Source organism: Colletotrichum godetiae, assembly GCF_030913485.1.
Source record: "Colletotrichum godetiae strain CBS 193.32 chromosome Unknown BDP55scaffold_21, whole genome shotgun sequence".
Lineage (NCBI taxonomy): Eukaryota > Fungi > Ascomycota > Sordariomycetes > Glomerellales > Glomerellaceae > Colletotrichum > Colletotrichum godetiae.
Genome location: NW_026851269.1, coordinates 334,143 through 346,293, shown reverse-complemented (window position 1 = coordinate 346,293; position 12,151 = coordinate 334,143). Strand labels below are relative to the sequence as shown.

Genomic DNA, 12,151 nt, shown 5'->3' with positions numbered 1-12,151 from the left:
GGCCCGCCAGGCAACTGAATCGGATGTGTTTGCAACCGTCCGGTGTACGGTGGCACGTGGGCATCGGTCAATCCGGGGTTGTTTGCCTCTGAGATGGCCTTCGGGCGAGAGTGAAGCGGAGATGCGTGGTCTTGGGTGACTCTTCGGCCGTTCGCGGTGGTCATCCGGGGCACTTTGACGCCGTCTTCTCGGTGTCGGCGTGGCAGTGTTCTTCGGAGGATGCGAAGGAGATGTGGATATTTGCAAGGAACGTCTGGCCTCAAAGTTGGCTTGGCCCAGTTATGTTAGCGGCTGTTCGGCTCTCAAGTGGCTTGGCGTGTCTAGCGAGAGACTTGGCTTTGCCCCATTGACATCATCCAGGGTCTTGTTTGCACGATGTTTTGTTTCGTACTCTTTGTCAGAGTGTTGTGTGATTGTTAATTCGAAGAGAAAGTGTCTTGATAATTGCACATAAGTTGCTTAAGCAGGCAGACGAGGGCACTCTGTTTGCTGTTTCATGAAGTGAGAGACACACTCACAACCCAAACTGACCTCACGTTGGCTCATCGAGTTAACATCAACATAAGCTCCATATTTAGTTCTCACAAGGTTATGGGTTGGGGAATTGGGTAACATGAAATGCCGGATTGATTTCGTCTTTGATCCAGGAGGACCTAGACTGGCAATGCAACCGGTCGAAAGTGTAAATACCTTGTTTGGGGGTTCGGAACATTCCTACCAGGTTCAATTAACGTTCACGACATCCGTTACGTTAGATTGACTGGTATCATTCAATGAGTACTTCATTCAATATCAAGCTTGAGCTCCACTATTCATCGTGGAATTACCCGTCCCAAATCTCCATGCTATTTCAATCAAAGACAGCTGCAAATGCATTCGGCCATCGGACAATGAGTTGGCGTTGTCCGCTCGGACTAGACGTTATGGTCACTAGCGCTCGGCCTCGTGCATAGGTAATGAAACTACAGCACGACGTACGATGACCGCAATCTTGAACATCGACATCATCATTATTCAACCTGTGCTTTAGAAAAATATTGCAGCATCTTTAAACCACACGGGTATTCTGCCGTCTCAATTGAAATCACCAATCATGGCATCACCAATTCGTAACGTTGCCATCATCGGCGTAAGTCCTGTTCTCAGTTCTCGCGGGAGCCTCCCCTTAGAGTGAGTTTGCTCATGATCAAACACTAAAGCTCCAGATCGTAGGCGACTGGCCAGATGGGCTCTCAAATGGCCAAGACCTTGCTCGAGTCCGGCTTCAATGTCACAGCCATACAGCGCTCCGAATCCGCCAAGACCGTTCCCTTGGGAGTCAAAGCCATCAAACTCGACTTGAAAGATGTTAGCGCCCTAACTACAGCTTTTGAAGGCCAGGACGCGGTCATTTCAGCTGCGCCGGACCCCATCGTTTTGGAGAACCAGAAGCCATGGATCGACGCAGCCGTCGCTGCCAGGGTGAAGCGCATCATCCCTTCCGAGTACAGCACCAACGTGGACTCGTCACTCGCCGAGGGTCTGCCCATCGTCGTCGACAAGGTCCGTACTAGACGCTATCTCATCGAGCAGATTTCCAAGACCGGCAATAATTCGAGCTGGATGAGTGTCAACAACGGGCCCTTTTTCGAGCTCGTTCTCGGCTTCGGTGGGCTTGGTCCAAACTTCCGGAGCAAGACGGCTCGGTACCACAATGGCGGCGACAACTTGATCGGAACGACGAAGATTTCGGATGTCGCTGAGACGATTGCCAAGGTCTTCCGTGATGAAAGGGGACTGTACAAGGAGGCTGAAAATAAGTCTTTGTACATCTATTCCGCTGCTGTCAGTGAGAAGGAGTTGACGGAGATGGCGGAGACTGTGACGGGTCAAAAGTTTGAGGTGCAGAACTTTGATGTTGAGGAGGTTTACCAGAATGCCAAAGTCAAGTTTGCTGAAGGTGACAGGTCGGTCTGGATTGACTTTTACTACCAGATGATGTATGGAAAGGGGTACGGAGGTAGCGAGAGCTTCCAGGAGATGAGTTGGAACGACAAGGTCGGATTGAAAACCATGAGCAATAAGGAGGTCGAGGATGCTCTCAGAAAGGCGGCTCAACAGGCAGGTCTGATCTGATCAGTCAATATATATGAGTCAATATATATGAGTCAATAGAGATGTGATCGTATTGTAACATTCTTCCTAATCGAACATGCATGGCTTCAATCCTAAAAGCAGTCTGAGATCCTTTAACCAGTACGCCGCCGAACCAATGTGACAGTAGCGTAGCCCCTCAGAGCTTCGAACGACCCCTCCAAGCATGTCCCATCTCGTCCTTGAACGTGGCAAGCTCATTTCTCTTGCTGTCGCCGCCGTGGCTGACCTGAACAGGCTCGTCAAACACAGTCTTGCTCTTCTTCTCCTGTCTCTTGTCCGCATCAATGTACTCCCGCTCTCCCTCGCCAATGTACAACTGACGCGGGCGCCAGATCTTGACACCTCCCTTTTGCAGCATCTGCTGCCTCCAGTGCGCCAACCAGCCAACGCAGCGGGGCACGGCGAACAAGACCGGGTAGAAGTCGAGCGGGAAGCCCATGGCCTGGTAAATGAGGCCAGAGTAGAAGTCAACGTTGGGGTACAGGTTACGCTTCTTCATGAACTCGCTCTCGCGAGCATACTTTGCAAGCTCCAGCGCCGTGTCGAGGAGCTGGTTGCGGCCCGTGACTGCAAAGACCTCCTCAGCCAGCTGCCGAATGGCAGTCGAACGGGGGTCGACGTTCTTGTAGACGCGGTGGCCGAAGCCAACAAGTACGCGTTCGCGCTTCTCAACCTTTTGCATAAAGGCGGGAACGTTCTCGGGGCTGCCGATCTCCATTAGCATGCGAATCGCACTCTCGCTGGCGCCGCCGTGGCTGGGGCCATAGAGCGCGGCGCAGCCGGCAGAGACGACGCTGTAGGGGTCGACAAGACTTGAGCCAACCTGCAGTACCGTGGCGGTGGAGCAGTTGACCTCATGGTCGGCGTGGATGATGAAGAGCGCGTCGAGGGCGCGCTCCAGGACAGGGTGAGGCTGGTACTCATGCCCGCTCAGGTGATCGAGTAGGTACAGGAAGTTGCCGGTATAGGTGAGACCCTGGGCCGGGCGGTTGAACGGTCTACCCTGGCGCATGCGGTATGAGGCAGCGGCTACCGTGGGTGCCTTTCCGATGATGCGGAGAATCTGCTTATCGAGCATCTTGAGGGCCTCGACGTCGCCGGAAGCCGCGTTGGTGTACAGCTTCTGGCCCTGCAAACTCGGGTTCGACTCGGGCGCGAAGGCACCCATTGAGGAGAATGACGCCTGTAACATGGCCATCGGATGTGTGTCGTAACGGAACGACTTGAACATGCCCTCGATGTCGCTGTGGATGTAGGTGTGGTGCATGATTTCATCTTGCCACTTGTTGTATTGTGACGTTGTCGGCAGCTCGCCGTAGATGAGAAGGAACGCTGACTCTAAGAAATGCGACTTGTTGACGAGCTGCTGGATGGGGTAGCCGCGGTACCGGAGGATGCCCTCTAGGCCGTTGATGTAGGTGATGTTGCTCTGGACCACGGCGGTGTTCATGTAGGCAGGGTCGTAGACTCGGAGACCCTGGTCGGTCTCATCCTCAGCGCGGTCGTTGCCGCGAGCGGCCTTGATCTTCTTGATGTCCGTAGCCAGTACGGAATTTCTGGTGATGGGCAGCTCATAAGACTTTCCAGTACGGTTGTCGACAATGGTCAGCGACTGGCGCGGCGCGCTGGTTGCGCCACGTGGCGCGTTCTTTGCAACGGTGACCATTTTCCGAGAAGAGACTGGGGTGATTCTGAGATCTCAGTTGCTGGCTTCGAGAGATGAGATGACAGTTTTGCGGAATTCAATGGCTTTCAATAGGACGTTGTTTGAGCCCGGGCGGATGGGATTTCAGATGCTACGGACAATGTTCCTTGTCCGGAGAGCTTCTCCTGAGCAGCTGAAAGCTGCGCTAAGACCGTCGGTTGACGTCGGGAGATCGGCAACTGAGCCCGAGTGCCGAGGTTCAACTGCAACTCTCCACGAGTTCCACAGATCCCCAGATTAGTGGCTGAAGCTAGCTGCATTTGCACATGCCAGGGGTGGGATAATGATTTAGTGAGAAGCTTCCATCCTGGTCCGGGAACCTCCAGATGACCATGTCTTCTCTGTCGGACCAGCGGCGTTTCTTGTGCCCTCAGTGAACATGGCATCATTCTCAAGTACTCGTTCTGGTGGTAGTGGACATGATATTGATGTTTCGTCGAATCCCAATGCATGTGATCGAAAGCTCCGACCAAACGTTACAGGGTGCTTCCATCGATGTACGGGTATTGCTAGAGGTCATGCATTTTGGGTGATTGAGCTCTGTAGGGGTATTTCGAACAGGCAGTACCATAGAAATCATAGGATATATGTGGGATTTGAGAAGATAAAAGAAGAGCAAATTCTTTCGGTTCCAAAAAGTGTTCAATTCCTTGTAGCGATTGCGGTCGTGACTTGTAAAGCCACTCCCCAACGTAGATCCGCTCTCGACTAATGCCAATCTCATAGGCGCGTTTGCACTACAGGGGTCAACTCTGTCTCTCACTCTGTGTGAAGTACTTTCTGAACAGCCGTAAAAGACTTCATAGCACTGTTCTTAGGTTCTCAAGACAGGTTCTCGGAAGAATATCACATCTATGAAGGATCTTCAATGATTGATGTATACTAAGTTATGAGATGACGATAACTATGTCGGAGGACTAAGAGGTCGCAACCAGATTGAAATCCCAGCCTCGTGTTTGTAGCGATGCCCCGGGACGACACTTCGTCCAAAAAATTGGTCCTAACTTGGAATAGTTTTCGAAATCTTGCTGTTTCACTTCATTTATATATGTCGATCGTCAAATGTCACATCAACTTGAAGATACCTGTACCAACTTGCGGGTTCAGTGTCTTGATCAACCCTGGTCCATGCAAAAATCCAAATCCAAAAAATAAGACTCAGGATTTGAAAGAAGATGACCAGACTTACAACGGCGACAGGCTTCCCCGCAAACCCGCTCAGTGGATTGACTACTTTTAGCTGTGCAGTTTGGGGTAAAAGCAGGGTGGCTGCTTTGCTCCCTCCGCACTCGCAGGTCACCTCCGGATACTCTCACAGCGCACCACACATCACTGCAATTCAACTTCCTTTTTCAATTTATCCTCCCAAAAGATCTCGGGCTAACTGATCGCGCAAGCAAGCACGCCGACGTCATTCACCAGATTCATGGGATTGAGGGGAACAACATGCATCTCCAGCACCCCGGTTTGCCCGGATCGTCCTCCGTGTGGAGGAATCGAGACTGGTAATTCTTCCGGGTAAATTGCTACAAAACGTCGCTTGTGCCAGCTCTTCTAGATGTCTCTGTATGCTTGCTCCAAAGTCTTGTGGGTCTGCAAGCCGCATGTAAAAGACTCTAAATTCAAGGCATCACGATGATTTTGACACTCCTGTGCACCACTTTGCTACCGGTGGTCGCACTGGGGAGCATCGACCGGTGAGTCTAGGGGAGTCCCCCGGCGATTCACCGTCCAACTGACATATCCTAGACAGCGGGTTGTGTCTCAATTCAATGTTGTCCGTACTAACTTGATCGATAATAACACCACGCCATTGCAAGTTGGCAATGGCAACTTCGCTTTCAATGTGGATAACACAGGCATGCAGGTGGGAACTGAATCCAATTACGCTACTTGTATCTCCCAATACTCTTGCTGAAGCCATAAACTCTTACAGACCTTCTTGCCCTTCAATACACTTTCAAGCTGGGCCTGGCACAACGATTCGCTTCCAACCAACGGGTATGTTGATCGTGTCGCCTCCCAAGATCCTGATCATAAACGTCAAGTAAACTAACACGGCTCTTACAGCGAGAAGCTCAGCGACTACACAGGCGTTCCTATGCTAACCCATGGCCGAAATGTCTCCTACGATATCCCCGATTCGAAGCTTACCCAAGTCTCACAATGGCTCATCAGTAATCCTAACCGCATCAACCTGGGCCGGATCGGTCTGAAGTTCAAGGGAGAAACACTGTCGGCAGCGGCGATCGCAGAACCAAGACAACAGCTGGACCTGTGGAGCGGTATCATCACCTCAACTTTCAAAGTTGACGGGAATGCCGTCAAGGTAGTTACACAAGGCGACTTCGCAACCGATGCCGTTACATTTCAAATCGAATCGGATCTCGTGTCCTCCGGCGACTTGAAGGTCGAGCTCGATTTCCCGTATCCGCCTATTCACACGACAAAGTATAAATACGAAGTCTTTGCCGGCGTGTACGACTTCCCGTCGAACCACACGACTCGAATCGTTAATACTTGCGGCCGATCCGACCTGGCGCATATTTACCACGAGTTGCAGGAGACGAGCTACTACGTCAACCTGCGCTGGCCCCACGAAGCCCCTCTTAACCTCTCACGAGACGAGCCAGAGGGGTCTGATAAGATTACGGCTCATCGATACACGCTTTCTCCTGGTGGCGGTACTAACCAGACTTCGCCATCTTTTACCTTCACTGCGGACTTTTCACCCCAGAAGCAGGATCCCCGGCCCCCGGCCGACGTTCAAGAGGAAAGCATCGCTGAGTGGCACGACTACTGGAACAAGGGTGGTTTTGTCGACCTGACATTGTCTTCGAACCCTAATGCCACAGAGTTGCAGAGACGCATCATTCTATCGCAGTATCACGTCCGTGTGAACAGCGCGGCATCCGGCCAATCACCACAGGAGAGTGGGTTGATGAACAATGGGTGGTACGGTGCGTACAGACTCTTCTGCCGCGTCATGAGAGATGTGCGAAGCTCATTCTGGCAGGCAAATTTCACATGGAAATGGTCATCTGGCACAATGCCCACTGGGTGACATGGGGTCGAAAAAGGTATTTTGACAACATATTCCCAGAGATTTACGAGACGCTGCTTCCATCTTCTCTCGCCAGAGCAAAATCGCAAGGATGGGAGGGGGCCAGGTAGGCTCACTTCGATTGCAAAACTGGTGGGACTGCAATCTAATAGCACTCGCAGGTGGCCCAAGATGACGGAACTAGAGACGGGTGTCAGTTCCCCTGGTGGAATTAACGGCCTTCTACTATGGCAACAGGTACTGTCCCCGATTCCCAGATCGCGCGTCGGTTCTCAGCGAAGTGTCTTTTTCTAACAAGACAGCCTCATCCCATGTATCTCGCAGAGCTTGCGTATCAGTCTTCGCCAGGCGATGAGACCCTGAAGTCATGGGATGCAGTCCTGACGGAGACTGCCGACTACATGGCATCGTACGCCTGGAAGAATGAAAGCTCGGGACACTATGATTTGGGTCCGCCGTGAGTCTGACCCTCTTGCAGACTGAGACGCAGAAGTCTATGTGTATGCTCATCATAGGGCCTTCTTAGTTCATACGGTGTAACTGAGAATACGCCACCATCACAGACATTGAATCTGGCCTATGAGGTAAGCTCAATCCAGCAAATCCGCCAAAGGTCCCATCTTACATCGATGTAGATCGCATACTGGAGATACGGACTCGATCTCGCGCGCGAGTGGAAGAAGAGACTAGGCCAAGCGGTCCCCGAAAAATGGACAGAAGTAGCTGAGAACCTCGCCCCGCCACCACAAGTTGATGGTCTGTACGCGGTGTATGAGGGGTTGAATGGCACATGGTGGCAAGATCCAGCTCTGAATGGAGACCCGCGTAGTCTCATCATGATGCAGGGGATACTGCCAGACACACCAGCTGTCGACCCAGTAGTTGCGCTGAAGACGGCGGACAAAGTGTGGGATGTATGGACGGATCAGAGAATCCGCGGCTGGGGGCGGCCGGTGCTGGCTATCAACTCTGCGCGGATTGGTAACCCGGAGAGAGCTATCTATCACTTGACGGCGTATGATTACTGGAAGTTTGATGATGCTGGCTATGCCATTCGAGGTGGGGATGGTGAGTTAACTACACTCTCTGTGATATTGGTGCCACTGCTTATCGTTCACCCAGGCGGCACCCCTCCTCCTTTCATGCCTGGAAATGCTGGTTTTCTATATGCAGGTAAGTTGTGACCGTGACATCAACATCAAGAAACTTGATGGGCTGATGATTGCTAGTGGCGTACATGGCTGCTGGCTGGCAAGGGTCAGAAGGTGATGCACCTGGCTTCCCGCAAGGAGCGGGATGGGTGGTTAAACAAGAGGGTCTTCAAAAGGCACCTTGAGGAGGCTACATAGTATCGGTAGCTTCGTATGATGAATGACATCTTAGACGGCTTTACCTCAAAAGGGGACTTCTAGACGTGGATATGGCCTGAGAACAACAAATTTGGCTGAGCGATTTTGGGCAGATGCTGGATTACTAGAAATATCCTGCGTGGTCTTCTACCACTCTCTAATCTCTCCGCCGGGTCCAATGAAGCCAGGACTGACCCAAGCCTTCGCATCCTTGGACAACTCACGAACTTGCGCCTCATCAATTTCAATACCCAAGCCAGGACCAGTAAGAAGGTCAATGTAGCCATCCGTAACCTTCCAGACCTCCGGGTTATGAGTATAACTCGTCAGGTCCTGACCCGTGCTATTGTAATGAATACCCAAACTCATCTCCTGGATCACAAAATTCGGCGACGCAAAGTCAACCTGCGCATTCGCAGCCAACGCAATCGGCCCCAGCGGACAATGCGGCGCCAACGCAACATCATACGCCTCCGCCATGGCCGCGATCCTTCGCATTTCGGAAATTCCGCCGACGTGAGAGATATCAGGCTGGAGGATATCCACACAGCCGGCCTCAAGAAACGGCTTCACGTCCCAGCGGCTGTGGAGGCGCTCGCCGAGGGCAATGGGGATCGAGGTGAGGTGGCTGATCTCCTTGATGCCGCCCAGGTGCTCGGATAGCAGGGGCTCCTCGATGAAGAGCGGGCGGTGAGGCTCCAGGGCTTTTGCGAGCTGTTTTGCCATGGGCTTGTGCACGCGGCCGTGGAAGTCGACGCCAGCGTCCATGCCGAGGGCTTTGACGGCCTTGACGCGTTCTACGGCTGCGTCGAGGGCGTCGGGGGAGTCGAGCCAGCCGAGGTCTTCTGTGCCGTTCATCTTGACGGCTTTGAATCCCTGCTCCTTGCGTGCTCGTCTGTTGTTGAGAAACCCAATGATTAGAAAGGCTGCGTGTCTGAGAGAATGGTTGATTGGTTTTGTTCACTTACGCCTGCTCTTCTACGTCGTTTGGCCGGTCACCGCCGATCCATGCGTAGACTTTGAGCTTATCTCTGACCTTTCCTCCTAGGAGCTGCCAAATTGGGAGGTTCAGCTTTCTTGCTGTTGACTGTTAGTAACGACATCGAAGATATGGCTGCAGCGAGACTGCTCACCCTTGAGATCCCACAAGGCAATGTCGATGCCTGCCAGCGCGCTCATAAAGACTGGCCCGCCGCGGTAAAAGGTTGTCCGCCATGACATTTGCCAAATGTGCTCAATGTCGCTTCGTAGGATCAGCAACGTGACGCTCAAGGATTGTGTAGGCTAACATACTCAGCTTCCATGCCCGAATACCTCTCAAACCAAGCGTCAAGACAGCCTTCCACGGCTTGAGTGTGGCCCTCGAGGGATGCTTCACCCCAGCCGACGTTACCCGCCTCGTCAGTGATCTTCACGAATAACCACCTGGGTGGCACTCGGAAGTACTCCATCTTTGCGATTTTGCCCATGATGAAGTTTGTTTGATGACGTTTGGGAAAGTTTGTAGGGAATCTGGAAAGTAGGGAGGGGGTCCAAGCAAAGGTTCGGTTGCTGGTCTCAGTTAACTTTGGTCTGGAAGATGCTCTCAAACGACCAGCTTACTTGAGGCAATCGTGAGCTGATATTACCACCACAAAGCGGAGCTCGACGGAGTTGAACGACGGGAAAGTCGGCATGAAGTCCGGAACCTCTCCGACCCGCCTCCTCAAGCCGCCTCTCTTCGTCCGATCCGCCTCCGCATCGCATATCCCTTCCCGTCGGAGAAGGGAGCATGGGTATTACCCGGCCACACGCAGCGGTGGAGAAGGGTGGGATGAGGTGTGCGGGGTTCGGTACACCCTCACCCGAGTCCATCACCAGGGTAGGGAGGGGTGGTGCGGGGTCTTCGGTGTACGCTTTTCCGTCCGGTGAGGAAACGTGATGGGTGAGGGACGGAAAAGGTTCACCGAGGCAGTTTACAAGTTCCGGTTGATCTTATTGGTGACTTACAGAACCTCTAAAGGTCTATCTCCGGTTCTACCAGAGGTTACAACGCTACGGATTCTGGTTTATGCCAATGGGGAATCACATTTCTATTATTCCATGTCTATGCCTGGCCTGCTCTAATCTTCTTCTGCTGTGCTACCCAAGTCTCTACCGCCTTCTTCAGCGTCTCCGGGTCCGACTCGCCAAAGATGTCTTGACCGAGGCGGGCTGGGAAGTTGTAGCGGTGCTTCCTGTCCAGGGCGTTGATCTTCTCAAAAACGTCTTTGGGGAGCTCAAACACTAGTAGAAGTCAGTGCCTGTCAAATTGACAATGTAAACACCAGCTTCCATGATCACGTACCTTCAAAGTTCTTCTCGATTCTGGAGGGAGTGACGGACTTGGGCAACACGACCGTGCCTCTCTGTACAGACCAACTGATGATGAGTTGCGCCGGCTCCTTGCCGAGGGACTTGGCCAGCTCAGCAATGGTGGAGTCGTCAACGGCACTGATGCGGATTAGTCCATGTACTTCACATAGTCTTCGGAAGGGAACACGCGGGTATCTGCTGGGCGCTCACCGAGGCAGGTTGTAAATGTTGTTAGCGAGGGGGCTATACGCCGTAACCACAATACCCTGCATTCACAAGCAACAGATTAGCGACATGGAGCCTACAACGGGAATGCAACATCGGAGAATTTCTCCGCTCGGCTGGACTCACCTTTTCCTTGGACCAGGCCAAGAGGTCAGGCTGCTGCAGGTACGGGTGCGCCTCGATCTGGTTCACCGCCGGCTTGATCTCGGCCTTGTCCCAGAGATCCTCAATCTTCTCGCGGGTGAAGTTGGAGACGCCAATGGAACGAATCTTGCCCTTCTTGACGAGGGCCTCCATGGCCTTCCACGTCTCGATGACGGGGACGTCGATGACGTCGACGGCCTCGGTGACGGGGTGCAGGGGAAAGCGGGTGGCATCGTCCTTTTTGTTGAAGGATACGGGCCAGTGAATCTAATGCACGACATTCTTGCGTTAGGATGGCAGATCAAGAGAACCAAAGTGGGTGTAAGGCAAGACAGAAAAGGTTAAGGTGCTTACCAGGTACAAGTCGACGTAGTCAGTCTGCAGGTCGCTGAGGGTGATGTCTAGTGCCGTCTCTACATCCTCTGCCTTATGGTGGGTGTTCCAAAGCTTGCTGGTGACCTGAGGGACAGGGATCAGCCCTTTGACGCCCGATGCGGTGCCCAGGAGGACGAAGAACTTACAAAAATGTCTTTCCTTGGAACGCCAGAAGCCTTGAGACCTTCGCCGACTTCCTTTTCGTTGTCGTAGACGGCTGCCGCATCAATGTGGCGGTACCCCGACTTAAGGGCATGCTCAACAGCGTTCTTGACCTCATTGGGCTTGGATTGCTACATTTGCACACGGTCAATCAGATGGAAGTTCGATCGTAGCAGGCTGTTCTCGCAGTGCTCACCCAGGTGCCCAAGCCAACTGCTGGGATCTCATGTCCCGAAAGAAGCTTGAAAGACTGAGCTAACGACATTGTTGTAGAGCAAGTTGGTATCTGCGGTGCTGCTTCCGTGATCGGATGTAATTTGTACAGATGAGAGTCAGATGAGGAGCAATTATCCGCGTGCTTTATGTTGGTCTATCATATGTCACTCTCTACACAAATAACAAATTTCCCTAGAGCTCTTATATCTCCAGTTTGAGGCTGTCGTCACTCCCATCGAGCCTGCAAGATTTCCGCATCACACAATGAGGGGGGTCTACCACGGTCCGTTGGCACGGAATTGGCCTTAGGTAAACCTCTTTTTCCGGTCTTTTCCTCCCGTTCCCCTCCCCCCCCCCCCCCCCCCCCCCCCGCTCAACTCTGCAAGGCTCAAGCAAGACGATGTCCGACAGCCGGGACTCGTCCGTGGGAAACCACTTGAG

The 12,151-nt window shown here is 52.7% G+C and overlaps 6 protein-coding genes across 6 annotated transcripts; 2 read left to right on the top strand and 4 right to left on the bottom strand.

Moving 5' to 3' along the window:
* The first annotated feature begins 817 nt into the window (after positions 1 to 817).
* BDP55DRAFT_768578 (uncharacterized protein) lies at positions 818 to 2,131 on the top strand. Its single transcript, XM_060581032.1, has 2 exons — positions 818 to 1,129; positions 1,213 to 2,131. The coding sequence occupies exons 1-2, from the start codon at positions 1,094 to 1,096 to the stop codon at positions 2,113 to 2,115; spliced, it is 939 nt and encodes a 312-aa protein (XP_060429478.1). The 5' UTR covers positions 818 to 1,093; the 3' UTR covers positions 2,116 to 2,131.
* A 1-nt stretch (position 2,132) lies between these two features.
* On the bottom strand, positions 2,133 to 3,939 carry BDP55DRAFT_664309 (citrate synthase-like protein). Its single transcript, XM_060574937.1, has one exon. It carries the CDS (start codon positions 3,800 to 3,802, stop codon positions 2,273 to 2,275), a length of 1,530 nt encoding a protein of 509 aa, XP_060429477.1. The 5' UTR covers positions 3,803 to 3,939; the 3' UTR covers positions 2,133 to 2,272.
* Positions 3,940 to 4,112: 173 nt separating this feature from the next.
* On the bottom strand, positions 4,113 to 4,673 carry BDP55DRAFT_155571 (uncharacterized protein). Its single transcript, XM_060565630.1, has one exon. The coding sequence runs from the start codon at positions 4,563 to 4,565 to the stop codon at positions 4,233 to 4,235; it is 333 nt and encodes a 110-aa protein (XP_060429476.1). The 5' UTR covers positions 4,566 to 4,673; the 3' UTR covers positions 4,113 to 4,232.
* Positions 4,674 to 5,150: 477 nt separating this feature from the next.
* Positions 5,151 to 8,241, top strand: BDP55DRAFT_768576 (Six-hairpin glycosidase-like protein; the record flags this gene model as incomplete). Its single annotated transcript, XM_060581031.1, has 11 exons — positions 5,151 to 5,538; positions 5,591 to 5,708; positions 5,778 to 5,842; positions 5,912 to 6,801; positions 6,858 to 7,011; positions 7,067 to 7,142; positions 7,208 to 7,362; positions 7,432 to 7,489; positions 7,541 to 7,973; positions 8,028 to 8,078; positions 8,135 to 8,241. The coding sequence occupies exons 1-11, from the start codon at positions 5,477 to 5,479 to the stop codon at positions 8,239 to 8,241; spliced, it is 2,169 nt and encodes a 722-aa protein (XP_060429475.1). The 5' UTR covers positions 5,151 to 5,476.
* A 160-nt stretch (positions 8,242 to 8,401) lies between these two features.
* BDP55DRAFT_693991 (mandelate racemase/muconate lactonizing enzyme domain-containing protein) lies at positions 8,402 to 9,723 on the bottom strand (the record flags this gene model as incomplete). Its single annotated transcript, XM_060577288.1, has 4 exons — positions 8,402 to 9,149; positions 9,223 to 9,334; positions 9,388 to 9,497; positions 9,548 to 9,723. 4 exons carry the CDS (start codon positions 9,721 to 9,723, stop codon positions 8,402 to 8,404), a joined length of 1,146 nt encoding a protein of 381 aa, XP_060429474.1.
* A 544-nt stretch (positions 9,724 to 10,267) lies between these two features.
* BDP55DRAFT_715615 (aldo/keto reductase) lies at positions 10,268 to 12,026 on the bottom strand. Its single transcript, XM_060578314.1, has 7 exons — positions 11,691 to 12,026; positions 11,479 to 11,625; positions 11,312 to 11,416; positions 10,940 to 11,224; positions 10,799 to 10,854; positions 10,581 to 10,726; positions 10,268 to 10,519 (listed from the first exon to the last, which is right to left on the bottom strand). Exons 1-7 carry the CDS (start codon positions 11,757 to 11,759, stop codon positions 10,341 to 10,343), a joined length of 987 nt encoding a protein of 328 aa, XP_060429473.1. The 5' UTR covers positions 11,760 to 12,026; the 3' UTR covers positions 10,268 to 10,340.
* Positions 12,027 to 12,151: the final 125 nt, after the last annotated feature.

Bases quoted from the DNA above. Each gene is read 5' to 3' on its own strand.
- BDP55DRAFT_664309 (XM_060574937.1), bottom strand. From the start codon at position 3,802: ATGGTCACCGTTGCAAAGAACGCGCCACGTGGCGCAACCAGCGCGCCG.
- BDP55DRAFT_155571 (XM_060565630.1), bottom strand. From the start codon at position 4,565: ATGAGATTGGCATTAGTCGAGAGCGGATCTACGTTGGGGAGTGGCTTT.
- BDP55DRAFT_768578 (XM_060581032.1), top strand. From the start codon at position 1,094: ATGGCATCACCAATTCGTAACGTTGCCATCATCGGC. The intron at 1,130-1,212 runs GTAAGTCCTGTT...TCCAGATCGTAG, and splicing joins GTAACGTTGCCATCATCGGC to GCGACTGGCCAGATGGGCTC.
- BDP55DRAFT_715615 (XM_060578314.1), bottom strand. From the start codon at position 11,759: ATGTCGTTAGCTCAGTCTTTCAAGCTTCTTTCGGGACATGAGATCCCA. The intron at 11,626-11,690 runs GTGAGCACTGCG...GTGCAAATGTAG, and splicing joins CAGTTGGCTTGGGCACCTGG to CAATCCAAGCCCAATGAGGT. The intron at 11,417-11,478 runs GTAAGTTCTTCG...CCTGTCCCTCAG, and splicing joins TTCCAAGGAAAGACATTTTT to GTCACCAGCAAGCTTTGGAA.